The following is a 27,548-nucleotide window of genomic DNA, read 5'->3' on the forward strand; positions in this document are numbered from 1 at the left end:
CCAGGTTTCTCCAGCAGCCAGGCTTTTGTGGGGTTGTCGTCCTCTGCAGTCTGGCCTGGGGCTGGAGGGGCTGCTCGCCAGCTGGCAGGAGCCCCTTGTTCCTCTCTGGCACTTGGTAGGAGCTCAGTCTCTCCCCAAATACAGGCTGCATAAATGTCCTCACAACAGGTAGGCCAGGGAGGGGGTATGCAGAAAGCTTGTGCCTTTCACGACCTGGTCTCTGGGTCGGATACCCGGACCTCCACTACCGTCAGTCTCTTACAAGCAGATCAGCAAGGCTGGCCCACACCAAGGGGGGACAGTTAGGCTTTGTCCTTTAAAATGAATCTCTGGATTCATTTTAAACTACCATAGGCGTTTTCCTGGGTGAGGAAGTGAATGTGCCTACAAACTTACTGCTTAGGAACGCACTGTGGCCTGTTCTGTGGACAAGAAAGACGTGAGTTTTACTGGGCTGAAGCGTTCCTGCACTGGTCGGATGGTGCATCAACCACAGCTGCGTACACATCTGTCCCTAGTGGTCACGTGGTCTCTGGTGTTATCGAGTCAGTGGTTTTTAGCGTGTTAAATTATACTCTGTCGTCATGGAAGAGTTCACTCAACTTGCAAGCATTTTCATAGAAAAGTGATCTTTTTTCTCGTAGGATCAGGTATCAGTATTCCATGGCCTGTGTAACAGATTGCAGCTCCAGGTGCGGATTCGGTGGTACTCTATCCAGCTAGGTAATGGTGTGATGGGAGGACTAGTTGGAAGTGGCAGGTGGATGAAATCTGAATAGTCCGCTGGTTTCTCTGTGTTCCTGTCTCACTCGTCTGTCACCTTTGCAGCTCATAACAGGCTTGTCGGAAGTCGTGCCTGTCTTACCCTGTCCTTCTGGGGGGAGGGAATTCCTACTGTCACATCTTAATGACTTCTGGAGTTCACTCTTTTCTGAACTCCCAAAGGGAAGGGACAAAAGACCATTGGGAGTTTTTAGATGTGTGTGTGCACCTGCCAGGCTGCATACACATGTCCTCTGCTGTGGTTTTACCGTTGGCCTGGTGCCAGCACATGCTCACTTCACGCTGCTTGCGCCCCCAGCTGGGGTGAGGGCAGGAGGGGTGAAGGGTGAGATGCCATGGGGTGGAGGCAGGGAGAGGTGGTTTCTAGTGTGGGTGGCTTTGTTACACCAGTGAGAGAGTGTGTGTGAGCGTGTAAGAGAGAAAGTGAGCACGCATGAGCCAGGGCTCAAGCTCGCTGCACACGTACACGTTAGAAAAGAGAAAAGGGACGAAGAGAGAAGTGAAGATGAGCTTGGAACGAGTGAAAAGTACAACCGAAGGGAGGAGGGTGAAGGGAGAGATTTCACGCGTCCCTCCCAGAGTAAAGATAGCATGTGAAATGGTTGAGTAGTTTCTGAAGTTCTTTCTTTAAAATGCTGAAAGAAACTTCCTGTGAGCACTGGCCACCAGGTGTCATCAGAAGGCTGCTATTGATTTGTTTTATTTTGCTCTTAAGAAGTATATGAGTGTTTTTTTTTTTTAAAAAGCATATGAGTGTTTTGATTTCTTCTTGCAACTTTTTAAAGAATTTTAAACTGTAGCAGAAATTATTTCAGTTAGAGAAGGAGTTTTATTTCATGAGAGTCTTGGTGAGTTAATACTTTATAGGTGAAATTGAAAATGATAAAGTTAAATGCAGCTTACTTGTGTCTTTGTCGTTTTAAGTCAAGGAACAACTTGCTGGGAATTTGGATGAGTGCATACTATAAATGGAGTTGTGTATTAAAGAATCTTTGTGGCACAGTGAGGATGTGTGTTGAATGGTAATTGATGGATTCGTATAGGAATCAGACGCTTTAAGAAGATTGGGTTAATAATATATCCCGTTACTTTAGTATAGACACCTCCTAGGTCTTCTGAATCTTGAAATTGTACCTGAGACTCATTTTCTTTCTCCACTGGTACCAGTACTTTGAGAAGAAACAGAGATTATGATTTACTTACTCTAAGGATTGGCAGTGAGTCCCCTAACTGTCCATTTGCTTTGTTTCTGAGAAAATTTAAGGTGCTTTCTGGTTGGCTTTCAGTCAGTGTTTGTTGAGTGAATGAATGAAATTTGCGTTCAGAAAAATGAGCACTTAAACAGTCCCAGCTGAGGGAGCTTTGGATTCTCTCCTGCATCTCCACTGGCAGTTTGGTGCTTGTTCTAATAATCTTTCTGTTGAAGACTCTTCTGTTTAATTTATATCAGCATAAATGTTCTCATTTCTGTTTAATCTCCTCTAGATCACTCTAAGATATTTATTAAATCATCTTACACTCCTCCTTACTGACATCCTTCTAGTTCTGGGCCTTGTAACTTAAACTATTAGAAGGCATTCTTTCTGCAGTTTCTCTCCCTGTGATATGTCCTACATACTGAAAAATTAATCATCCTGAAGTAGCGCTGTGTTTGGTGACTCCTCATTGGCACTACTGAGTAAATTTCAACTTTCTGTTCAAAGCCTTATGTGATGTGGTCTTGGTTTGATTTCGTTTCTGTTTGCAGTTGCTGTATAGTAGAAAACCAGCGGGGTAGCTCTCCGGACTGTGGACGACGGTCTTGTGTACTTGCCTCGTTGGTGTTGTGTGGCTTTGTCTAATCCCTTCCTTCTACTTGAGTTGTTTGTTCCTACCTGCTCTGTCACAAAAAGAAAAAAAGCAGTTTTAGTTTCCTCAAGGTTTAGCTCAAATGATATTTCTGCTATTTTGGCCAAATATCCTGCTTGGAAGTATGATTCCTTGCTCATTTACACAGCTGTAGATCCTAGTTCCTGTCACACACATGCATACCTGGCCTTGTATTATAGTACTTTTGCACGGATGTCACATGGCTCCTGATGGAACAAGAGCCTGGTGAGGGTAAAGAACGCATGGGCAACACGTTAGTGCCCCTCATGAGGTTGGCCCTCAGTGTATGTTTGTTGAGTGTTCAGTATTCTTTCTCGGTAAAATGAGATGTTGAATTATTTCATCACTTTAAAATATCAGTTGGGCGATAACAAGTGTAGAAATATTTTCTCCTTTTGTTTTAAAAATTTTGGAGACATTATATAGAAGATAATAAAGGGTTTCATTATTCTGTGTGTGTGTATTAATGCAGCTGTCACTCTTCTGTCTGAAAAAATGGAGTAGTGTGTTGTTCCATCATTAGAACATTCACACTGCAGAGGTGTACGTGTGTGAGTCCCCCTAAGTCAGTGTTTGTTCTATACGTATACTTCATAGGTGAAGCTTCTGCTAGTGTCCACAGTGAAGGCGGTATGGTCGTGTGTCCGAGCCATGTCGGAAGGGAAAGAGGTGGTTGGACTCCTCATTGAAAGGAAGAGAACTGGGCGCCTGGGTGGCTCAGTGGGTTAAGCCTCTGCCTTCGGCTCAGGTCATGATCCCAGGGTCCTGGGATCGAGCCCCACATTGGGCTCTCTGCTCAGCGGGGAGCCTGCTTCTTCCTCTCTCTCTCTGCCTGACTCTCTGCCTACTTGTGATTTCGCTCTGTCAAATAAATAAACAAAATCTAAAAAAAAACCAAAACAAACAAAAAAACTCACACCATTTTAGAAAAAAACACGAAAAAATGTTAAACATAGGTTATGTTAGGGACATTTTCAAACATGTACATATACAGATATATACACAAGTTGGCAGGTTAGTATATTGAATTTCCATGTAACTGTCCGTCAGCATTAATCATTATTAGCACATAGCCTTCACTGTGCCCCTCTGCTAGACTGCTCTGAAGTATATCTCAGACATTTTTCATTTTACCTATAAATACTTGGAGAAGATGGGGTGCCTGGGTTGCTCAGTGGGTTAAAGCCTCTGCCTTCAGCTCAGGTCATGATCCCAGGGTCCTGGGATTGAGCCCTGATCGGGCTCCCTGCTCAGCAGGGAGCCTGCTTACCCCCCCACTCTCTGCCTGCCTCTGCCTACTTGTGATCTCTCTCTGTCAAATAAATAAATAAAGTCTTAAAAAAAAATTCTTGGAGAAGAGATATTTCTTACATCACAGTGAGGTATATGTTTATTCTAGTACCTTATATGTGCTTGGAATTGTTCTAGGCTCTTTGGATGTAAGGGTGGATAAAAGAAACCATGCCCTTACCTTCTAGCATGGGGAGACAGGAAATACACCAGGCATACAAATAACCACAATAGGAAAAACACTGATTCCATCAACGTTTAAAACTTTTCCTTATCAAAGTACAGTAACAAAATGAAAAGAGAGAAAATATTTGTGAAACCTATATCTGACAAGTGATTTATATTCAGAACACATAAGCAACTCCTGGTTCAGTAACAAAAGAGACTACCTGTTTAAGAAGTGGGCAGAAGGCTAGCAAACATCTAATAAAGCACACAGCAAAGTATTCAGCACCATCAGCAGTCATCAGCGAAGTGCAGATGAGAGCCATACACACGACCAGGATGACTTAAATTGAAAAGACTGGCAGCATCAAATATTGGTGAAAATGTGTGCATCAGTCAAAATGCTTGACATTGCTGGTTGCTGTGTAAGAAGCTCAGTTTCTCAGAGGATTAGCATACACACTTGTCCCTGTAGTCCAGCCTTACTATCCCGAGGTATGTACACAAAAGGGATAAACATATATGTTCATAAAAAGACTTGTCTGAGAATATTCATGGCGGCTTTGTCCTAAGAGCCAAAGAAGGGTCCATCCACGGAATTGTGGTGTACCTGTACAACGGGACACTGCTCTCATTGGGGTTGGGATGTGTGTACGCTTCATATATGCAACAGAGACACTGTATTGGGCAAAAGAAGGCAGACCCTCTCCCTGCAAAAGGCCTATTGTCTGATTGTTTCTGTTTCTGTGAGCTTCTGGGACAGACGAAACTAATTCATTGCAGGAGACTGGGCAGTGGTTGCCTCAGGGAGAGAGGGGGAGTTACCAGGAGTGAGTGTGAGGGGCAGGAGACAATTTTTTTGGAAAATGGCATGATCTCTATCTTGATAGGGACACCCATGAGGGACCCTGTGTAGGTCTCTGGGCTTCTCTTTCTGGTGTTTCTCCTCTTTCTGACTCTGCCCAACAGATTCTAGCTGCCCCTCAACTCTGTTGGAAAACCCCTGGGCTCTGTCTGGGATCCCCGTTGCTGTGCTGTGGCCTGGGTCCTTTTCTCCAGGCTGTAAACTGGGACTCCTTGTCTTTTGTAGCTCATCTCTGATCACCATCCTGTAGTTTCTGCTGTCCGAAGTGTTATGCTGTTCTTTCATAGATTTTGTCTATTCTTTTTTCTTTTTTAGTTGTTTCATGCGCAAGAGTAAATACAGTTCCTTGACTCTTCTTGACTAGAAATAGATGTTTTGGACTGGGCAATATTTCTACTAAAAAAAAATTGTCCTACTGTTTATAATGTAAGGCAGAGATTTTGTGTTGCTCTTTGCCGTAATTCCAGTATCTACAACCAAGAATACTTGGCTTATGGTAGGGACGTGGTGACGTTTTGGGGACAGATGCATGATTCATTCCCCCCCCCCCCCTTTACGCTTTAGTTACAAATGTTGAAGAGCAGAACTAATGCTTTATTTAAAGGAGCATTTTCTAAAGGGTCCTTTGGAACCACTGGTCTTTTGATTCTTTATAAATAATGAGTTCTGTAATGAAATTGGTTTGGGAAATGCTTATGTGCTGAAATATCCTATGGTAAAGAAACTTTGGTTCAAACCAGAGTTGCCTAAATGTATTTGACCAGAGGTTTATCTTTCCTGCCCAAACATCTATTAACTTCTTACTTAATTTATATTTTCTGGATCACATCTTGAGAAATGGTAAACATCTTGTAAGTGTAATGAAACTATGTACATTTATCTTTTTTACTCTTTTACAATAACGGTACACTGTTCTTGTAAGACAGTTAACAAATAGAAGATGCTTTTGTGTTGTAGGTTATATATGACAATTTGTGTATTTTTAAGCAGCTTTATTGAGATACCATTTGAACTACAGTTTAATGGATTTAAGTATGTTCATGGACGTGTGCAACCATCACCACAGAAAATTTTAGAACATGTTCATCACCTCAGAAAGAAACCCTATGATTTGTAGCTCTCACCCCCTGTCTTGCCCTCCTCCCCCAGCCCTAAGGAACCACTGGCCTGCTTTCTATAGCTATAGATATACCTATTTTGGACATTTCCTGTGAAAGCAATATTATGCTGTGTGGTCTTCTGTAGCTGGCTTCTTTCACTTAGCATTTCCAAGGTTCACACATACTGTGGCGTATGTCAATACCATTCCTTCAGGTGGCTGAATATTCCGTCGCGTGGGTATGGATGTACCTCATTCAGTTTTTCTGTTAATCCATTGATAAACATTTGGGCTGTTTCCACCCCCCTGGCTATTAAGACTAATACTGCTGTAAACATTTGTGTACAAGTTTTCACTAGGACACATATTTTCCCTTCTCTTGGCTGTATACCTGGAGCGGAACTGATGGGCCATGTGGTGGCTCCATGCTTGGTCATTTGAGGAACTGCCAGACTCTTTTCCAAAGTGGCGTCACCGTTTTACATCCCTACGAGCCTTTGTGTGATTGGTCTGATGTCTCCACATCCTCACCAACACTTGTTACTGGCTCCCGTTTTGATTCTAGCCATCCTAATGAGTATGAAATGGTATTGCATGATGGTTTTGATTTGCATTTCTCTAACGAGTACTGATAGAGTATGTTTCATGTGCTTTTGGCTGTTTGTATATCTTCTTTGGAGAAATGCATAGTGAGCCCCTTTGCTCATTTAGAAATTGGTTCATCTTTTTATCATTACGTTGTAAGAGTTCTCTTTATGTTCTAGATTAAGCCCTGTGTCGGATATATGATTGCAAAATGTTTTTCCTGCCTTGTGGATTGTTTTTTCACTTTCTTGATTGTGGCGGTCGAAGCACACAGTCATTTGAAATTTTTAATTTTGCTAAAGCCCAGTTTATTCTCTTTTTCTTCTGTTGCTCATGCATTTGGTATCACATAAATATATTTTATTCTGTGCTTTAAGCAGTGTCACAGCAACAGTCGTTATTGGGTTTGTTGTTATGAAAAAAGTAGTTAAATAGATAAAATAGTTATCATTAGCTTTGAGGCCATAATATTTGATGGTTTTTTATTCACACGAAATCCAGTGGCATTTGGCTAAAAATTCTAGTCCTGGCGTAAAGTAAATGGAAAATGGTATGTTTTAATTGAATTAAATAGCATAAGGAAAATAAAATCAATATTACTGATTTTAAAGCATTTTTTCAGTGAAATTCTTCCCTCCCCCCCACATTTGCTTCGTAACTCCTGCTCTCCTGCTGACGTCTCCGCTTGTGCCAGCCTTCAGGGAGCGCAGCCTGGCTGCAGGATGAGGAGCCGGTGGGGGGGGGGGGGGGGGCGGAGCTCCACTGGCGGGAGAGCGTGCGGGAGAGCGTGCGTGGCGGCGGTAGCCCGCGGAGAACGCGGTGGAGGGAACGAGACGAGGACGAGGTCGTGTTTAGAAAATCAGGGAGAGGCGCGTCGCTGTGGGGAAGGGGAGGACGCCGTGTTCCTGCGTTGCGTGGGTCTCGGACTTGGGGGCAGACCGCAGGGGGCCCGCGTCCTGGCGTGTGTCACAGCGGATTGTTCAGTCTGCCTTATGGACGGGGTGCGGCTTCCGCGTCGGAGTCACCAGCGGCGGCCGCGTGCTGGCGGGGAGAGGGGCTGGGCCGGTCCGAGCGAGCCGGCGAGGTCTCTTCCGGTGCAGAGTCCCCAAGCCCCCGCGCGGGTGCCGCTCCCGGGTCTGATGGCCTTTCCCTGCGGCCTTCGCCGGCCGCGTGCGGTTCTCGGTGTGAAGCAAAGCTCGAGGCGGTGACAGGCCGTCGCTCCGTGCGTCACCCCGTGCTGGCCTCGGGACGAGGCTGTGTGTCCGGTGCGCGGCCTGACCAGCTGTTTCTTTTCTGCGCAGGTGGCGAGCGCCCGGGGAGCCGCGCCAGGCCGCAGCCGCCTCAGCACGTCGGCGGCCATGGATGCGGAGAAGCCGGAGAGCGAGGACGATGAAAACAGAAGCAGAGGAGCGGGCGCGGGAAGTTCCTCACCTCGACGTATGGATGGTGGGCCCGTGTGTGACGGGACGGCACGTGCTGCAGAGCCTCCCACCAGCAAGAGAGGCTTCCTGGAGTGCGCACGGCACAGCCGCGTCCCCGCGGCGGCGGAGGGAACCCAGCGCGCGTGCAAGCGGCTGAGGCTCTCGGCTGGCGCGGGCCCCCAGGAGCCGGACGAGCCGGGCGCTTCCGGCCCAGAGACTGCAGAGCGCCCCGCCCCGGAAGTGTCTGCCCTGCTCGGCGAGACAGCGAAGGAGGCGCTCCTGAGTGAGTGCCCGGCCGGCAGCCCGTGTCCTCCCAGGGCCTTCTCCGCTCCCTGCGGTTTTAGCACTAGTGATGCAGTGTCTCCGAAGACAGACCCTGAAGACGAGCCTGCTGGGGAAGTGGGCTCCCTTGACGCGGAAGGAGGCTCTCCTCTCCCCGGGAGAGAGACCAGTGTTGGTTGTGCCGCTGGCCGCGTGGAGCCGGCTCTCAAGTGCAGCCTTTGCGGTCATCTACTCTCTCCTTGCTCGGACGCGGAGCAGCACGCCGAGGGCCCCACGCAGCCGGCGGCCGGCCCCGCGTGCTGCCGCTGTGGCCACAGGGCGGAGAGCGGCACCGCGCTGCGCGTGCACGCGGACCCGACGCCTGGGCCGCAGCAGGTCTTCTCCTGCGAGCTGTGCGGCTTCCAGTGCGCACAAGAGAACCTGCTGAACGCGCACTACCTCGGCAAGACGCACCTCCGGCGCCAGAATCTCGCTGCTCGCGGAGGATTTGTGCAGATCCTGACAAAACAGCCCTTTCCTAAGAAACCCTGTACCCTGGGAACCAAAAGTGTTCGCGTAAAACCCAGACCTGCCAAACCCACGGCAAGGACGGGTGATCCCCGAGGCGCACGGAATGCGGAAAGCAAACTTCAAGCCTTCCGCGGAGCCGTGTCCAGGCAGAGTGGAGGCGGCGAGCTGCTTGTTAACATGATGCCGTCCAGGAGCGCTTCGTGCGAAAAAGTAGAGATGGATGAAGAAAACGTCACTTCCGTGGGGATAGCTCGAAACCCTGAAAACCAGGGTAAAAGCAAAAAGATAGGAGCGTTGGTAAGCTCAGAGGCTCTCTTTGACAAGTTGGAATCTACCAGAAATACCATCCAGGCAGCGCACCGCGTCAGCGCAAGCCCGAGACCAAGACCCGAGCGCGGTGTCCTCCTGTTGGGCGGTGGCTTCCGACGGCGAACTGGCACGTTTACCTTAAAAGGCCAGGCCAAGAAAAGGCTTAATCTTTTAGGAATGAGTAAAAGGGCAACTAATGACCCCCAGAGGTTGTATATGAAACACTTTAGAACCCAGTTGAAGACAAGTGAGACAGAGTGTGAGGCCAAACACGGAGAAGCAGGGGGCGGTGTGCGCAGTCTGCGTGTGACTTCCTCGGAAACCCCGGGCCTGACGCGGGACAAAGGGAGCTCTCCTGTCGTGTGCTCCGGCGGCTCTGCGACGGGGAGGCCAGCTGCTGATCACCAGATCTGTGCTCGTACAGACTGTGGTCACGGAGCGCCAAATAGGACAGGCGTGGGGAGCCATGAGGAGAGGGGCCCTGCGGGAGAGGCGAGGCTTTGCTGCCAGGCATGTGGTTTTTCCAGCATGTCAAGGGGGGACCCGGATAAGCATTTGCACAACCGCCAGCATCAGCACACTGCCGCTGGCCTCAGATGTCTGTGCTGTTCGTTTATTTCTGAGAACGAACTAAATCTTAGAGATCATATGAAGGAAAAGCACAATATGGGTTGTTTTTGCACTCCTTGCAGTCTCTTCTTGTCTGAGAAAGACATGGAAGAACACAAAAAAACCGAGAAGCATATTCGTTTGTTGGTTCAACCAAAGACTTCCCAGTCATTTAACAGTGATTTGGCTTTACAGACTTTATCCTTAAGTACTTTAGAATCAGAAGATACAAAAGGTCCTATGAATGAGTCTGGTAAAGCAGCTCAGGAAGAACCTGCTAAGTCCAGGGCAAGCCATGGGCATGAAGTGAGGCACTCCAGTAAGCCTCAGTTTCAGTGTAAGAAGTGTTTTTATAAAACGCGGTCTTCCACTGTTCTCACAAGACACATCAAGCTCCGGCATGGCCAGGACTATCACTTTCTTTGTAAAGCATGCAATCTTTACTCGCTCAGCAAGGAAGGAATGGAGAAGCACATCAAGAGAAGCAAGCATCTGGAAAATGCCAAGAAAAACAACATTGGCTTAAGTTTTGAAGAATGTATTGAAAGGGTGTGTATAGGTGCAAATGACAAAAAAGAAGAATTTCACGTTTCTGGAAATGGAAGGATTGAAGGCCACGTAGAAGGTGTGCGGTTGCAGGAGCATTCCTATCTGGAAAAGAGCCTACTGACTACCAAGGAAGTGCCACAGTTTGGTGTAATGACCAAAGAGGGTGAGGTAGCTTTGACCGCTACTCCAAAGAGAGGGAGACCCAAAGGTAACATCTCGCGGACATGCTCTCACTGTGGTCTCTTGGCCTCTAGTATTACGAACCTGACTGTTCACATTCGACGAAAACACAGTCACCAGTATAGTTATTTATGCAAAGTGTGTAAGTATTATACCGTAACTAAGGGAGATATGGAGCGCCATTGTGCCACTAAGAAACATAAAGGACGTGTAGAAATAGAAGCAAATGGCAAACAGAGTTCAGATATCGTTGTTGGCCCTGAAGGGGGTAACCTTGAAGCCTGTAGAAAGAATGCCATTTCAGCAGGTTCCGATGAACTTGCTCACAGGTCAGCTGAATCAGACACCTCCACTTCAGAAAAGCCAGTGCCAGAGCAAGGAAATCCAGCTGAAGTCGAAGTTGAAAATGTATTTCATTCTGCAGATGGGGAAGTCCACAGTCACCTTTCTGATAAAAAGGAACAAATGTCTCTAGAACCAGAGGACCCTCTCCAGCAGGCGGATGTCTGCTCCCAGAGAGACATGATGGGTACGAGTGATAACAAGTGTGTACACTGTGAGTTTAATGCTCATTCTTCTGCTTCTCTAGAACTGCACGTAAAACGGAAACATACAAAAGAATTTGCTTTTTATTGCATGGCCTGCGATTACTACGCTGTGACTCGTCGAGAGATGACTAGGCATGCAGCCACAGAAAAACACAAGATGAAAAGGCAGTCTTACCTGACCTCTTCTGACACAGAAGTGTCCAAAAACATCATTATCCCCGAAGAGCAACATCAACACAATTCTGAAGAATATCAGATAATTTCAGACGAGCCATCTGAAGAAGTTCTGAAATCTAAAAGTACCGCTGATTGTTGTGTTTTGGATGAGGACACTAATTTAGACGTGTCTAAGGTCCTCCGTGCTCCCACCTCCGTGGAGATTGAGACTGAAGAAGGATCTAATCTCAGTGAAGACCGTTCCTTTTGTGAAACTTTCCAACAAACCCTGGCCAAGGATAAAGCTCTGAAACCCGAGGAGATGGTGTCCCTTAATATTTCCTCTAATTGTGGCTCCCCAAGCAGATTTCAGAATGAAAATTCAGGAAGCTCAGCTTTGGATTATGAGGCAGTAGAGCGAGCCCACAGCACGTTGGATGAGCCTGGCGATGCGAGCACGCACAGTGAGAGCGATGTCGGCCAGGCAGGGGAGAATATAGATAATGCCCCTAGCAAACCTGGATGTCCTGGAGGTCTCGGGGGAGGGCATCCAGCCGAAGGCACCATCCCTGCTGTGATGACAAAGACAAGGCGGGAGCTAAACCTGGAGAGCGACAGTCAGAACGATGTTGGGAGTGTGCAGAGTTCAGAGGATTTGAAAGATACTCGAGAAGACCCCGTTCTGGAGAACAAGGAAATTCTGTTGAATTCCCAACAGGAAACTAAAATTATTTTGGAAGAGGATGGCCCAGCTTCTGATAGCACAGTTGAAAGTAATGACATTTATGAGACTATAATCAGTATTGATGACAAAGGACAGGCCATGTACAGTTTTGGCCGGTTTGATTCTTCCATAATAAGGATCAAGAACCCTGAAGATGGAGAATCAGTAGACCCATCTGAAGAGGGTCTGGTTACAACAGGTGTGAGGATTAGTGAGTTGCCCTTTAAAGACTGTGCTCAAGGCATGAAAAAGAAGAGATCTGAAGGCGGTTCCTTTGGTGAATCCACACGAATTCGTTGCGATGATTGTGGCTTCTTAGCAGATGGTTTGAGTGGACTGAATGTTCACATAGCCATGAAACACCCTACAAAAGAGAAACACTTCCATTGTTTACTGTGTGGAAAGTCGTTCTACACTGAGAGCAACCTCCATCAGCATCTGGCCAGTGCCGGCCACATGAGAAACGAGCAGGCCAGTGTAGAGGAGCTTCCGGAGGGAGGGGCGACTTTTAAATGTGTCAAGTGTACGGAGCCCTTTGATTCAGAACAGAATTTATTTCTGCATATTAAAGGGCAGCATGAAGAACTGCTCCGGGAGGTGAACAAGTACATAGTGGAAGACACTGAGCAAATCAACCGCGAGAGAGAAGAAAATCAGGGAAACGTTTGCAAGTACTGCGGGAAGCTGTGTCGGAGTAGCAACTCGATGGCATTCCTAGCACACATCCGCACCCACACAGGTACGTACCCCTCCGCGGACCCGCATGGGCCCGTCAGGCGCAGATGAAGGGCAGCATGGCCTGTTTGTCCCGTCCAGATACAGAGTCTGCGCTGCATTTGCTTGGTGGCCCGCCTCCTGGCTCACGTGACCCTGCTGGGTGGCACTCTGGACATGTGCCATAAGTCAGTGTTGACACTGAATGTTTCCGAAGCTGATTAAGGCTTAGTGATTCCAGGGCAGGTTTTTTGACAAATTTTTCATTTTATCAAAAAGCCTTGCCCCTCAGATGCCTTTGCTGAAGTCCTGTCTCTTAACAGCTTTCCAGTTGCTTCTGAGTCCTGATTGTTTGGTTTTCCAAGGTAGCTATTAAGTGGCTCTGTGGGTTTCCGAGGACATATTAATTGGCTTTTGAGGAATGAAATAATAAAAATTTTCTTAGAATTTTAGGGATTTAAAATTATTCATTGGCAGATGGTTTATATCGAAAAGTATAACTCCCAGGCACCAAGATTCTACTTTCAGGGATCAAGATTAGTGAACACTTTTCAAAGTTAATATGTCCTAGGGATTTGGTTTTCACGAAGGCAGCACCTGATTTAGTTTCTGTGCTCTGTCAAATGTAGTGTTCCATTTTAATGTTTAATTTGGGGTGGAAATTTTTTTTAAACTTTTTTTTTGTGGAAAATGCATAAGCCACTGTTCTAAATTTATGTAAAAATTCACTGCACTGTTTCTATAAACCTGCCATACATTCTTTATTTTAAATAGACAGCTTTTCTAAATCATTGTGCTCTGCTTAGACAAGTTCTGTCTCCATGGTTGAATTTATGAGTGGATTTGAATAATAAATTCACATTTCAATGAACATATTTTCATTAAAACTGTAAGGTTTATTTTACTGTACTTTTAAATAATGGCTTATTATTAAAGCTATACTTTAAATTCATGCAGTTTTTGAAACTTAGTGCATGGTTACCAGGAGGAAGACAAAAGAGTATGAAACATTACTAGTTTAGGGAGATTAAAGATAGATAAAAGTTTTTCTTTGAAGAAAATAAGAGGGCGACCTGCATAAGATTAATCTAGGTAAATACAAACGTTGTGCTCTTGGCCCCAACTCTTCAAACAGTGGAGCTGTTGTTGGGAAATAAATCCAAATACGGATTTCTTGGCAGTATTAATACCTCTGTTGGTACTGTGTTGCTCACTTTAGGGAGTTTTCTGGCTTTTAGAAATCAGGCTTGTTCACGTGTATAGAAGGTATGTACTTTCTTAATACACCCTCTAAACGCAGATAAAAACTGAATAAAACTAAGAGGAAGATGCTAATGGACCTCTTTTTAGAATTCTTTATGCAACTGTCTGGTCAAGACATGTTGCTTATAATTGATGTGTCCATTACTTGAATTCTCTTGTAATTATAGTCAATAAGTCTTGTAAATGTGTTAAAGCTCACTAAAAGCATACAAATTCAAGAACAGAGTAAGGCTAATAATTTAAAATAATCAATGTAGGCATTTCAGCACTTAATTTCCCTTGTGTGTTGATAGCTGATCATTCTTAATCCATTAAGATTTATTTAGTCGTTTACAATGCAAAATAGGTTTGCACTGGTCACTTGTGCCATTTGAAAACGTCCACTAGGTTAAGTGCGGAATGTAGTCCATTAGTCTTCCTTGACTATATGTATTAATTGCATTTAAAATCAAGTTAATGTGGATGTGAAAGTGAGGTAACTATCAATATGTGACAAAGTAGCCCTACTTATATAAGTTACATCATTGATTGTAACATTTAGTAAAAGTTAGCATACTTTTTAACATCTTCTCTTGGGCTTATCAGCAAGTACATTTTTATTGTGTCCCAAAGCACCACAAAGAGCCCCGCTCCTCAGGACACAAGGCCAATCTACCCTTGCAGTTTTGTAAGCCACTTTCTGGGGGATGTTGCTCTCCCGGTTTTAACCCAAGGTTTGGTTTTTTTTTTCCTTCCTTGGGGCATCTTAAAATGAATTGCTTTTCTGATAATTTGGTTATGCCCGTGAAGTAGTAATGCAAGGACCATTATTAATGATTAACTGGAAAATGACTTACTCTTCCAATCCCTGTTTTCATATTTTGTGATTTACTCTCTATTTTATGTTACCTTTTCTTCCCATCCTTAGCATGACAAAAGCAGCATTCTAAGAAATAAATGAGTTTTGGTTATCAAGAATTGTAGGGAAAAAGCACCCCAGAATTTCTGTGCCTTTGCTTGTGTGAGTCATCAGCATGACCAGAAAGGGCCGTGTCGCCTTTCCCCTTACATCAGGAGGGCAGTAACAGCTGTCCGCTTTCTCTCCTGCATTATTCTGTCGGGTAGAGCTTCCCTTTCACAGGACGTGGCTGGCAGATGTCATTAAGCAAGAAGACTGTTGGAAGCCCTTCATTTGATGCTCTGAGCGCACGCGCTCACTTGTGCTGTTGGAAGTGTTCAGACGCAAGGAGCTAGGGAGTTGTGTGATTTCACTGAGAAAGTCTCACGTGAGGGCGGGTAGTGTTTGGCTTCATATGTATCTGACAGTTTAGAAGCTGAATCCACTTGTGAAGAGATGGTGAGGAGAGTTGGTCCATTGACTCCAAGCCTAGCGAGAGGCTGGGCTGCGCTCTGTTCCCTCTTGGTCTCTGCGGCCCAGGCGCAGTGAAGGAATCAGTGAAGGACGGAGCCACGTGTTGAGCATTTGGGGGGGGGGCTGTAGCCTTGAGGCTTTGTGGAGCAGCAGTAGCTGATGGGTTCCATACATTCTGTAAGATGTGAAGTTTGATATCATTTTTTTTTTTAGATTATTTATTTATTTGACAGAGAGAGAGATCACAAGTAGGCAGAGAGACAGGCAGAGAGAGAGGAGGAAGCAGGCTCCCTGCGGAGCAGAGAGCCCGATGCGGGGCTCGATCCCAGGACCCTGAGATCATGACCTGAGCCGAAGGCAGCGGCTTAATCCACTGAGCCACCCAGGCGCCCCAGTTTGATATCATTTTTAAATGTTCATCTCACATCCATGTATGCATAGCAGTTAACTGAGTGATGGTGATGAACGGCTATCGTAGGTCTTGGTGAAGATTTCGTTTTAAAAATCTTGGGAATTCTTTTGGTAAAATTGTAAGATGCCAGAAAGCTGGAGAGTCTCTTTTCTTTTTTTCCCTTTCAGAAAACCTCAGAGGCCAGATTAAAAGAAGAAACCCTACTGAGGATAATGCTGTTCCTAGGAATGGAACTATTCAAAATCGTATTGACAGTTTATAATAATCATGATAACCCTTGCAAGAAAAATTTAGAAATACGTGGCTTTAGAATTTTCACCTTATTAACAGTATGCCTGGATTCATTTTGGGATGTGCTTAGCAGACTTTAAACTGGGAACATAAGTAGAAAAAAGAGGATCTTTCTTTTTCCTTGGGCAGCAAAGTATTATCTCCATTTCCCTGGAATTTTTCTGGCACAGAAAGATGTTAACGCAGTCTCTTTTGAATATAAGATGTGAAAAATAGTCAGGAGCTCCGTGATTTCTGCACGAAAGCAGTCAACAGAGTAACTCATTTATGTGTTGTCAGCACACTAGCAGTGAGGAACACACTAGCAGTGAGGAACGGGAGCTGTCCACTAAGGAGCCACGTAGAGTAACTTGAACGGTCTGTACCCAGCCCCTGTGGCACCTGTGTGGACTCCGCACAGTGGCAGTGCAGGGGCAGCGTGACGAAAACCTAGAGCCACAGATTTGAAAGGCTTTCACCAAAACGGTGATGCAAATGTTAAGAGCTTTTTTCTTGGTTGGAGTCCTGATGTTATTGTTAATTAACGATTTCCTAAATGCCTTATTACCTTGGATGCATTTCAATTTAAAGTGTAGGTAAATTGGCTCTTCTCACTCTTCTCTTTTCTGTGTCCCTTTATAGAATTTTGTGTGGAGATGAAATGTTTCCAGGTAGTGATAGGCTTAGTTTTATCAGAATCATTTAAATAAACTGTAGTTTCTAGTGTGATGGATGGAATGTGATTGCTGTAAGCTGCGGTCTCAACCTGCTTTTGACATTTAAACATATAAAGCTGACTAGATATAACCATTCAGGTGCTAAATATATTTTACATCTACTTCTAACGGTAGAAATGGAAGTATTAAGAGATCTGGCTTCATTGTCATTGAACTGTGAAATATTCAACCTTGTCTGCCCGTGCTTAGTACTGTTGACTTTTTTATTTCTGTTAGAAGATTAAAATTAAATGCTTCACTTTTTTTGTCAGCTTTTGGGAATTAAATTGAAATTTAAGACTCTAAAATTTTTTACTGAGTGCTTCAATTTCAACAAAGTATTCTTGGAGGATTATTTTTTTCAAGGGCACTGCACAAAGCTTCATTGATCAAATATGATTTATTGCAATTTTTTTTATTTGAGCTCTTTTTGTATATTTATTGAAGTTCACATATATCACATTCTGTCTAACTATATTAGAAGAGGTATTTCACCACATAGGTACTAAACATGGTACGAAAGATCTGAAGACATATTGGACTGATTTTTAGACTGTGATTTTTATGATTTTGCTTTATTTATTTAGGGACTTAGTGGTTAGAAAATTGAAAAGCGGCATATGCATGTTGTTCTTCCGGGAGAGTTGGTGCTCGTTAATGTGGGTTAGGGTCACCTGTTAGTAACTGTGTCCCAGTTACAGTCTGTCTATTCCTGGTACTAGGTTTGTCCTTGCTGAAATTATTTTGTTTTCTCAGATTTGACTGTAGGTTAATCTTTGTGAAATTAAAAAAAAATTGTGGCACTGTGCTTTTTATATTGATATTTTTGTTCTTGTAATCAATAAATAAGACGTCAGTACTGCTGGTTTGCAGAATCATCACAGATTTCTGACTATAAAATGATCATAAAAGCAAATAACTTACCCACTATATATTCTTACGTTGCGTGCTATTAAAATAGTAATGTAGTGAATCATTTGGGATAAATGTCAGAAAAAAATCTGAAATGCCATTCTTAATGTGAGTAAATTCAGAGCTGCAGAAATATGAGGAACGGAGGTGGCCTCTGAGAAATTTATTTGATGATAAATATACTATATAAAATATCAGCTACTCTGTATGCATTTGTTTTTATAATCCATTTTAGAAGTTGAATATTTTTGCAAATTGTTAGAAAAATTTAAAATTATTTGGCTCACCTTACCTACTTAGTACTGCTTGACTGTGTCACTTTTGACTTTAAATCTTAGCAATGTTACTGAAAGTTAGGAACACTCACTGAAACATTGAAGTCTTCTTGGTGGAATTATTATGGAATGCGGGTCTATTCCAGTTAGAAAGGAATGCAGGTATTCCATTTTGGGGCCAGAAATTTCTAAACAGATGAAAAGTGTGATTTAAGATCTAGGCCTCTTTTTAAACTATCAGTAAGGTATTATTCAAATTCAAATCATATTTTATGTTAAATTTACTTAGGATCAAAACCATTCAAGTGCAAGATATGCCATTTTGCAACAGCTCAGCTTGGCGATGCCAGAAACCATGTCAAAAGGCACCTTGGGATGAGGGAATACAAGTGTCACGTCTGTGGGTGAGTAAATGGAAACCATCTCCACCGCGGTGAACCAGGAAGCATGTGCAGGCTAGCCATTGTTTCAGAATTCAAAACTGATATGAGTAACAGTGGCTAAAATTATGCATGCGTACCCTCCTTTCCATTGTTATGGTAAATTCCTTAAATACAGTTATGACATTCTTCTCCCACTTCTAATCCTCTACTGAAGATGAGCAATTTTATGGGCTACAAGGTCAATTTGAACCTGTAATCTGTAAATTGACTAAATTATAGGATGTTCATTCACATTGCCAGAGAGAACTGTAAATTCCATTTAAAGACATAAAAAAAAACATAATTCAGCTTTAGGAGTGTATGTATGTATGTGGGTTTTTTTTTTTCCCCCCCTTTTGCTATACTGCTTTAATTTTAGTCACATTAATGGCTCTTTGGATAGACTGGACATACTCCATAGGAGAAAGGCAGAAAAAGATTTAATTTCGGACAGCTGGTTACTGATTGTTACAGGGGTGAAGCTTAGATAAACAGTGTATAATGTATGTTTTTGTGTAACTTTATTTCAAAAGTTGTTGTTTTCCACTTTAAATTAACGGCTCTTCCTCTAAAGAACCATTCACAGTGTTAAAACTGTCAGTCAGATGTGTTGCGTTTAATAGGAAGCACTGAGATGCCTTAATGCACAACTAATTAATTTAGCAGAAATGTTTAAAAGGTTTTAAAATGCCATGACATCTACAGTATATCATAGGACATTCAGAGCTGGATTTTAATACCCTACCTCTAATTAAAAATATATTTTAATGCCATTAATCTAGAGAAATTAACACATAAGTGCATCATATGAAAACACTCTGTGTGGAACCTGGGAAACCTGCAGTTCTTATGGCTGATTTCCGAAATACTGCAGGTTTAGTTCAATTATGCAACGTGCACGTGTTATGGTAGGTTTCCTTCTTGAGGGGAAGGTTCTTGTGGTTGGCACTACCGAGTAAATATCTTTTAAGTCAAAAACAGCTCCTGTCTTTTGTTGGACCGCACATTTCATTTTTTTGACCCTTAAGATAGTTTTACGAATAACTTTGCAAGCAGTTTTATTAACCATAGTCTGAGATTTATTCATTGGCAGAATTGATGGTTCAGTGACTTGCAGCTAAAGTAAATGAAGATGAACCTTTGCCCTAAAGCCCCCTGAAGATCAGTGGGAGAATGAGTTTTGTTGCTACTGATTTTAGCTGCAAGGGTCGAGTGCCAAATGGTTCATTTTAATTGCTCTAGGTCTTGGAATTTTAAGAGATATCTCATTTATTGTTTTTTTACCATATGAGTTATAGGAAAGAGGAGGGCCAGACTCCAGTGGACATTTGCTGTTAGGAGGCAGTCAGCAGTTTCTTCCTCATTTCTTCAAAATAATTAAGCAGCTCTTGCGCGCTCTATTATTAGAATTCTATTTCTGTCCTTTTTTTTTTTTTTTTTTAATTAGGGTTACTGAATCTGGGGAAGGAGAAGAAGAAACTTTATCAGAGAGCAGTTTCTGGCATAGTTGGCATCAAAAACAGTACATGATCAATTGGCTTTGATTGTCCAATTTAAATAGTGCGCACATGGCTTAGCTCACTGCTTGCCCCCAGCACTGAAGTGTTATACCAGTGGGTTACATGTTTGATTCCCAAGATAAAGAATTATAAATACAGAGAGATGTATTGAGTTTCATACTGCTGTCCGAGAGGTCTGCACACACGCGCGTGCGCGTGTATGTGTAGAGAAAACAATCTAGATTTCAAAACTGTATCTTATAGCATTATGGTGGTCACTGAATTTTACTTGACTTTGAAATAATAGTTCTCTTAATTTTCTTTAAGTGAAATTTGATTTAAAAGTGCTATAATGATGATTTTCATAAGGTAGATATTTTCGCAGTGAAGCTAAAAGTTCTGAAGAATTGCAGTAAATCGCAGAAGGCCTTTTGGTCTCTGGGGTTGAAACAGAACAATAATGAGTTAGAGCCCTTTAATGGTAAAGAAAAAGTATCATAGGGCATCTGTGTTTCATGTGTCACTGAATTTTACTTGACTTTGAAATAATAGTTCTCTTAATTTTCTTTAAGTGAAATTTGATTTAAAAGTGCTATAATGATGATTTTCATAAGGTAGATATTTTCGCAGTGAAGCTAAAAGTTCTGAAGAATTGCAGTAAATCGCAGAAGGCCTTTTGGTCTCTGGGGTTGAAACAGAACAATAATGAGTTAGAGCCCTTTAATGGTAAAGAAAAAGTATCATAGGGCATCTGTGTTTCATGTGTTTTGAAGGGGGAGGACAATACGTAGGTGAAAAGCTAACATGAAAAGCCTGGAAGAAAGCGAGAACTGAGAATTGGCTCTCAGGTTCCTGGCGGTAGAGAGCACTGGTGCATTAGCCTTAGTGACAATGTCAATTCATTATCACTGATGGCTAAATAAGCCCAGAAATGCTCAGTGGACCTATTAGTTCCTGAGCATAAGCAGCTCATGCTGCATTTCTTCATTCGCTTTCATTGCTGTAAATTTTACCTTTTAAAAAAATCATGCTTTAAAAGGTGACGTGATCTTTCAGGGACATTAACTCTATAATTTTGTCACAAACAGAAGGTCCTGCACTGTGTTTTTCTTCCCGCAGTAGTCAGGACCTTCATCTCTGCCCCTTTCGTTACCTGAGTTGTAAGAGATAAACTGTTCTTCAGAGAGTTCCGGTTAGGTAATAATGTATAGAAATAACGGAACAGGCACATTTTAAACATGAAATTATTGTTGATGCTGTTGTATTATCTGTTGTATTATCTTGTCTTAGTAGCCTCCTGCTTTTTTTGAAAAAAAAAAAACAAAAAACAAACAAAAAAAAAACCTCATATTTTATAGTGAAATAGATGAAAATGACAGTATTTTTGTTGAATTGAGCCCTGTATTAATGGTTTAGATTACTTGTAATTGACTTGTTTTTCCAATCTTTATATAAGAAGTTTGTAGATGCTCATCAAATATGTACCTCAAATACTTTTACTGAGGCTGAGTTTGAGTTGTGTGTTAGCTACTCCCCTAACAAAGACCGCCATTTAAACTTTTACTTCATTGTGGGGACCCACGCTGATTTTCTTTTATCTTAAAACGGAGCTCGAAGGTTCTTCCTCTCCACTGCATCAGCAAATCCTAGCTACAGTACATCGTGGATTGAAGTTGTTTGTAAAGCAGCCGCAGGTGCTAGGTGTCGGATTCCTGTCAGGTAGCTGGGGCTCAGAATTCAGGCTTTCTCTCACGTTTGCCTGCGCTGTATGTGCTCATGTTGCAGTAAAAATTTCGGAAGTGTGTTGCTTTGCAATTCCTCCGTGAAGAACCTGTTATTGGTAACTTCATTTTAAAAACCTTTGATTTTACTTTCACTTTTAGGAGGAGCAGTTTTTGAAGAGTACGGTTTCCTAGTGTTTTTCTTACACCCGAATGTGATCTCAGGAGGAATTTTACACAGTATACGTATATGTATAGTGGGCACTTAATGCGCAGTTCATGTGAGCATGTGCTGTGGGTCTCACATGGGGTGAGTGGGGCGAGAATAAGAAATAACAGAGAGCATCTCGATACAGAACTTAATTTTGTTGGAAACATATGCTTAAAAATAGGTCAAACACAGCTTTTTATTAAAGCAATGATCTCTCCCTTTGGCTACTGAAAAAATGACTTGAAATCTCAGTGGCTTACCGACACCATGTTTTGTTAGATCTATTGAAATTCGATCCTCTCTGTCTCGTGTGTACATACATGTAGCAGTGTATGTAATACTGTCAGTAATAGAGAGCGTTGAGGCAGTGCTGTTCTACACCTTCATTAGCTTTCACTTTTTTTGTTGCTCTCCTGGTGTCGTGAAATTGTTTGTCTCCTGTTTACTATCCCCATTGTACAGATGTGTTTATAGTGATGGACTCAAAGATTATGCAGTGGTAATGGTAGGCCACTGTTTCCTTCCTTTTAACTCTCCCCTTTAAAAAAAAAATTCTCTGCTTTTTGCAATATCTGTTATTTTGTTTACTTACTTCAATTTGTACTTATTTTTTTCTCTCTAGGTTGTTTTTATCGGAATGTAATAACTGTAACTTACCTCCTTCCAGCGCCTAGCCACTTCTGTTTTCTGCTTTTAAAAACTTGCTTGCATGGTATTTTCCTTTAACATTGTGGTATTCAGTCTGTTTTTGTATCTCTTTTTCTCTGTTTCACTTTTCTCACGTTAAAGCATTGTTTTAAATAATTTTATTACTTTTCATTGTTCTTTATGTGTTGATTATTTATTGCACTTGGGTTATTACAAATTGAACGTGGCATAATAGAATTAGGTGCCTAGACAGGTGAAGATATTATTGTCTCTTCTTTAGGACAACAGGGGTAAACGTTGATGAGCTTAGGTTACTGTGTTTTTTTTCATGACCAGTTACTTAAAAAAAAGAGAGAGAAAGTGAGTTAGTAGCAAACTTCATAAGTTGCCTGTGATCTGCGGAAGCCCGGGCGGTGCTGGCTGAGTGCTGCAGGCCTCTCTCTTTTTTTTTTTTTTTTTTAAAGATTTTTTTATTTTATTTATTTGACAGAGAGAGATCACAAGTAGACAGAGAGGCAGGCGGCGGGGGGGGAAGCAGGCTTCCTGCTGAGCAGAGAACCCGATGTGGGACTCGATCCCAGGACCTGAGATCATGACCCGAGCCGAAGGCAGCGGCCCAACCCACTGAGCCACCCAGGTGCCCCAGCTGCAGGCCTCTCTTCACAGAGATGCCGGGATGCCTGCTCTGGGGATCGTGTTCTCTCTCTGACTGACTTCCCTGTGTCTGGTCTTGAGTCTTGTGTGTGGAGTTAAGTAGTTGAGTGGAACTTACCTAATCGGGAGAGAATCAGGGCATTTTTTTCAAGTCCGTCACCTCCAGGTTCATGGAAAGATTCTAGACATTTTCCGTTGTGTATTAATGTGCTTATGGGCTGTTTATTCTTATTCGGTTTGAGAAACCTTAAATAGAAAGTTACTAATGCAGTGAAACTCTGTGTGTGTGTGGCATTACCTAGTTTTTGTGCATTAGAAGGGATCTCTATGTAGATGATTATAATGTCACTTTCTGACCTTTGCAGCTTGAATAATTGTAAATCATTGCTTCATAATGTGTCAGAGAATGTCTGTACTAGGCAATTAAATGGCAGAATATAATAGACCAAATTATTGCCTGTCATGTTTTCAACAACACAGTTAGTATTTGAGTTACACTTAATCATTACGTGCATTAGCAACTTCATTGGAATCCAGCTTCAGGCTGAGCATGAAATACATTACATTATTTAAACCTCTAATGGTACAAGTCATTTATTTGTGTTGAAGTGTACAACATGCAGAGTTTCATAAAGCAAGGAACACTTGAGAGCTTAATTTATCCAAATCAAAGTCTAAATGCAGATAAACACAAGTGGCAAAAATTAGTAATTTTTATAGGCTGGAAATATTTAAAAATACATGGTTGTGGGTAATTGTAGGCAGCAGGAATAAATTAAAATCACTATTTTTAGTCTGCTCTGAGAACTAAAGCTGTGTATACCTAAATCATTAAAAGCACCCTGGAATTGCATTTTTAGCTGAACAATTAATTACACCCATCATATCTACAGATGTATCCAAATAAAATAAGCATTTGGTTTGGCTGGTTGTTTTGGCTAAAGAGATATAGATAGAGTTTGTTTTAGGTTGTGGCATGAATTATGCTTGTAACAGCGTAAAATGCAGCATCTCTCAGTTTTGTGAAAAATTTAAATTAGCATTCAAATACTCATTATAGAGGGCATATTACGTATTTTATCTGTATAATATTTTAAAGCTTTCTGTTTTATGTTATATTTTTGCTTTTACTTTGAAATTTTGAAATGCCACGTAGTGATTACTGCCTCTCTTCCTGTCAGGAATACAAAATTAACATTGTTAGTTTATTCCTCTGTGCACAGGTCCTTGAAATACCATTTAGTGAATGAACATTGTTTTCTATACTTTATATACAAATCACTCTGTAATCTGAACGTCTAATAAATATCTTAGTTATGATATTAAAATAAAAAGCATTTTTTCAGTGAGCTCTTGTAAACCCAGGAGAGACTTGTAGTAAGTTAGGACAGTGTAGGAGAGACAGAAGGAGGTTGTGTCCAGAGTCTCCTTACAGTGAGGGGCTTTGCCACCACCGCACCCTAGTCTCTGCTTTATAGTGGTGTCTTCTAGAATTTTTGTCATGAGAGAGTGAGGCATAGGTTTATTTCAGGCAGCATGTATGATCAGCCTGTAACGAAATAGAGCACGTTGCTGTGTCGTGGTGGTGGTGTTGGAAAACATTGGCCTCTCTAAGATCTTTTCCAGTGAAAAATTCCTATCTCAGTGACTTAAGTCATTTTTGCTTTATTTTTTTATTTTAGAAGGTTCTGTGGTGATTTTAAAATGCAGTTGTGGAATCTTAGGGTTCTTTAGCTGTCCTGATCCATACAGTACAGTGGAATACGGGGAGGGGTGAGGAGCCAGTCTTCTGGGTTTCCTTTGTCTGTCCTAGGATTTGTGTGTTTGGGGGAGGGGGATGGGGGGTGGGGAGGGTTAACTCATTTTCTCCTTCGACTTCCTGCTCATGTGTTTCTGAAAGCCCTTTACTTTCCAGAGGGTTTGGTCTTTGATTTGTCTAAGGCTGAGTATAGGCAGTGTTGGAAATGTGGATGCAAGGGAAGCCAAGTCACTGATTCGGGGACTCGTTTGTTTGCTGGTGGGCACATTCTTGAGACCTTCCTGTCAGTGCAGACCTAGTGACCAGCTGGGCAGGGGCCTTGCTGTCTTGTGCTCCGAGGAGGAGAGACGGACAGGAGGAGGGACACACTGAGGAGTAGAGCAAGGACAGCGGTCCACGGGGAGTGCTTGGGAGCAGCAGGAAAGGCTTCCTCGGGAGGTTATGTTTGAGTTGGGTCTTAAAGGGTGAGGAGGTGTAGCGCAAGGCTGATTTGGACATTTTGAGTAGACGGAACAAAAGAGCGGGAGTAGTGAAGAAAGGGCGCCTGGGTGCCTCAGTCGGAGAAGGTCATGATCCCAGAGTCCTGGGATGGAGCTTCCATGTCGGGCTCCCTGCTCCGCGGGAAGCCTGCTTCTCCCTCTGCCGCTACCCCTCTTGTGTTCTCTCTCTCGCTGTCTCTCTTTGTCAAATAAATACATAAAATCTTAAGAAAAGAAGTAGTGAAGGGTAGAATGGCACGACATATTAACACTGCAGCAAATTCCTGGCGCATAAGTGGCTGGTGAGGTGCATTGGAGGATTTTTAAAAAATATCGAATAAACATTTACAGAACATCATTCTGTGCCAATGTGCATCGTCTTTAGGGTGAAAAAGATCAAAATAACATGTGCTTCAAATGGATAGAGAAAGCGCAGGTAAAGAAAGAAATGTCCACGGCTGGCTGGACGGATGCAGAAAGTTACATTTCCTCTGATACTAGCATTTGCTCTGCAGGTGGGTGGGAGTGAGCCCATTGGAGGCAGGGCTTGGGGCAGTTCAGCATGGAGCCTGGTGTGTTCAGGGCCCAGGAGGACTTCAGCCCTGCCAGAGGTGAGATTGTGAAGCAAGTAACATAGCCCGGGGCAGCTGGGTGAGGCAGGCCCGGCCAGGCTGCCTTTGCCCACTGCTTTTCGCTGCTCCTGGACTGGTCTGCTTTCTTCCCGTTTTCTGGGCTGCTGAAGAGTCAGGGAAGGGAGGAGGTGGAGAGCTTGCGAGGAAGGCAGTCACTGCTGCAGAATCAAGGGGTATGGGAATTGGGCACAAAGTGAGTTTTATGAGAAATTCACTGTTTGTAATTTTAATTAGGGATGCTATTGATTGGGGATAATTGTAATGAAAACAGATTGATACCAGTTCTGTGGAACCTAAGGCAGCATAGTTCCAAATAATAATTGTAAGGACATAATTATGTGGCCATGCTCCAGACGTCCACTTGTAGCTAGCACGTCAGTCATGGGTGCGTTTCCATGTGTTTCCACGTGCAGTCCGTGAGGTTGGGCAATGCAAGCTGGAGTGGGAAACCATCAGTCTGGAAATGCATACTGTTTAGTACATCCTCAGTTGCTTTCCTCATTTCCACGCCCAAGAATGGTTCAGGTGCCCGTGTGCTCTGCCTCCACATCCCCTTGCTGCTCTCCCTCGCCCCTGGAGCCTTCTGCTCCCCTTGCTGCCCTTGTTCTAGAGTTTTGGCAAGAATGAGCACGAGATCTTTGTCACCTAACTTCCAGAGTGCCAAGGAACAGTGGTTCCAGGCACATCCAGTACAATTCTCCAGACACAGGAATTTTTAGAATACTGTTTTTGTTGTCCTGTTTCCATTCAGTTTTAGAAAGTATTGTTTGCAGGGTGCTTGGGTGGCTCAGTGTGCTAAGCGTCTGCCTTAGGCTTGTCATGATCCCAGTGTCCTGGGATCGATCCCTGCATTGGGCTCCCTGCTCCACGGGAAGCCTGCTTCTCCCTCTCCCACTCTCCCTGCTTGTGTTCCCTCTCTCACTGTGTCTGTTTCTGTCAAGTAAATAAAATCTTTAAAAAAAAAGTACTGTTTGCTGCTGAGGCACCATAGGAATATATTGATCTGGACCGAAGGGTGGTGGTTTTGAAGGACTGATGGAGAGTTAGTTAACTTCCAAAATGCACCGGTAGGGTTACATGTGGTTCTTTCTCTAGACCCTTACTCTATTGTCTGCCTAAGTGGGAGATCTTCCTTCCTAATCTGTTTTAAAAGTGCTGCTGTCAGTGAAAGAGGCTGGGATGGTCTCATGTTGTTAACACATCTGATAAGGAGCATGGTCATATTAGCAAGTAAACAATGCGTTTTTAGTGTTGTGGCCAGTCAGTGCTTCAGAACATAAATTTGCACTGTTCTGAATAGTTGCAATGCGTTTAAATATTAGACAGACATTTTAGTATCCCCCACTGGAATTTGTTTCAAAAATAAGGTTTTAGAACCCACACTGTTGTCTGGTCTCATCCTTCTGGTGGACAGATAAAACAATTTGGGTCAGGGTCTTAAGGGACTTCTGGCAAGTGGGGTCAAGAGCCCAGGGCTCCTGACTCTCGGGTTGACATTGTTTCTGGTTATCTCATGGGTCTGCTTCCTGTTTGGTTGGAGTTCATTTCTTATTCTCTCTGGTTTTACTGTTTTTAGCCACTGGTCTTTCAACAAGGGAAGTAATGCTTCCATGTTTAAGCAGTAAGGTTAATTAACTGATCAATGAAGTCATTCAGTTTTTGAACC

The 27,548-nt window shown here is 43.1% G+C and overlaps 1 protein-coding gene across 3 annotated transcripts in view; it reads left to right on the forward strand.

The window, feature by feature from the left end:
- Window positions 1-27,548, forward strand: part of ZNF407 (zinc finger protein 407) — a 425,547-nt gene that overhangs the window by 19,185 nt on the left and 378,814 nt on the right. For all 3 annotated transcript variants that reach the window (XM_046025172.1, XM_046025173.1, XM_046025171.1), the window contains exons 2-3: window positions 7,958-12,683; window positions 18,147-18,261. In XM_046025172.1, the coding sequence (XP_045881128.1) occupies window positions 8,015-12,683; window positions 18,147-18,261 (4,784 nt within the window). In that variant the 5' untranslated portion in view covers window positions 7,958-8,014. The remainder of the gene's footprint in view (window positions 1-7,957; window positions 12,684-18,146; window positions 18,262-27,548) is intronic.

Source organism: Meles meles, chromosome 12 (genome assembly GCF_922984935.1).
Source record: "Meles meles chromosome 12, mMelMel3.1 paternal haplotype, whole genome shotgun sequence".
Taxonomy (NCBI): Eukaryota; Metazoa; Chordata; class Mammalia; order Carnivora; family Mustelidae; genus Meles; species Meles meles.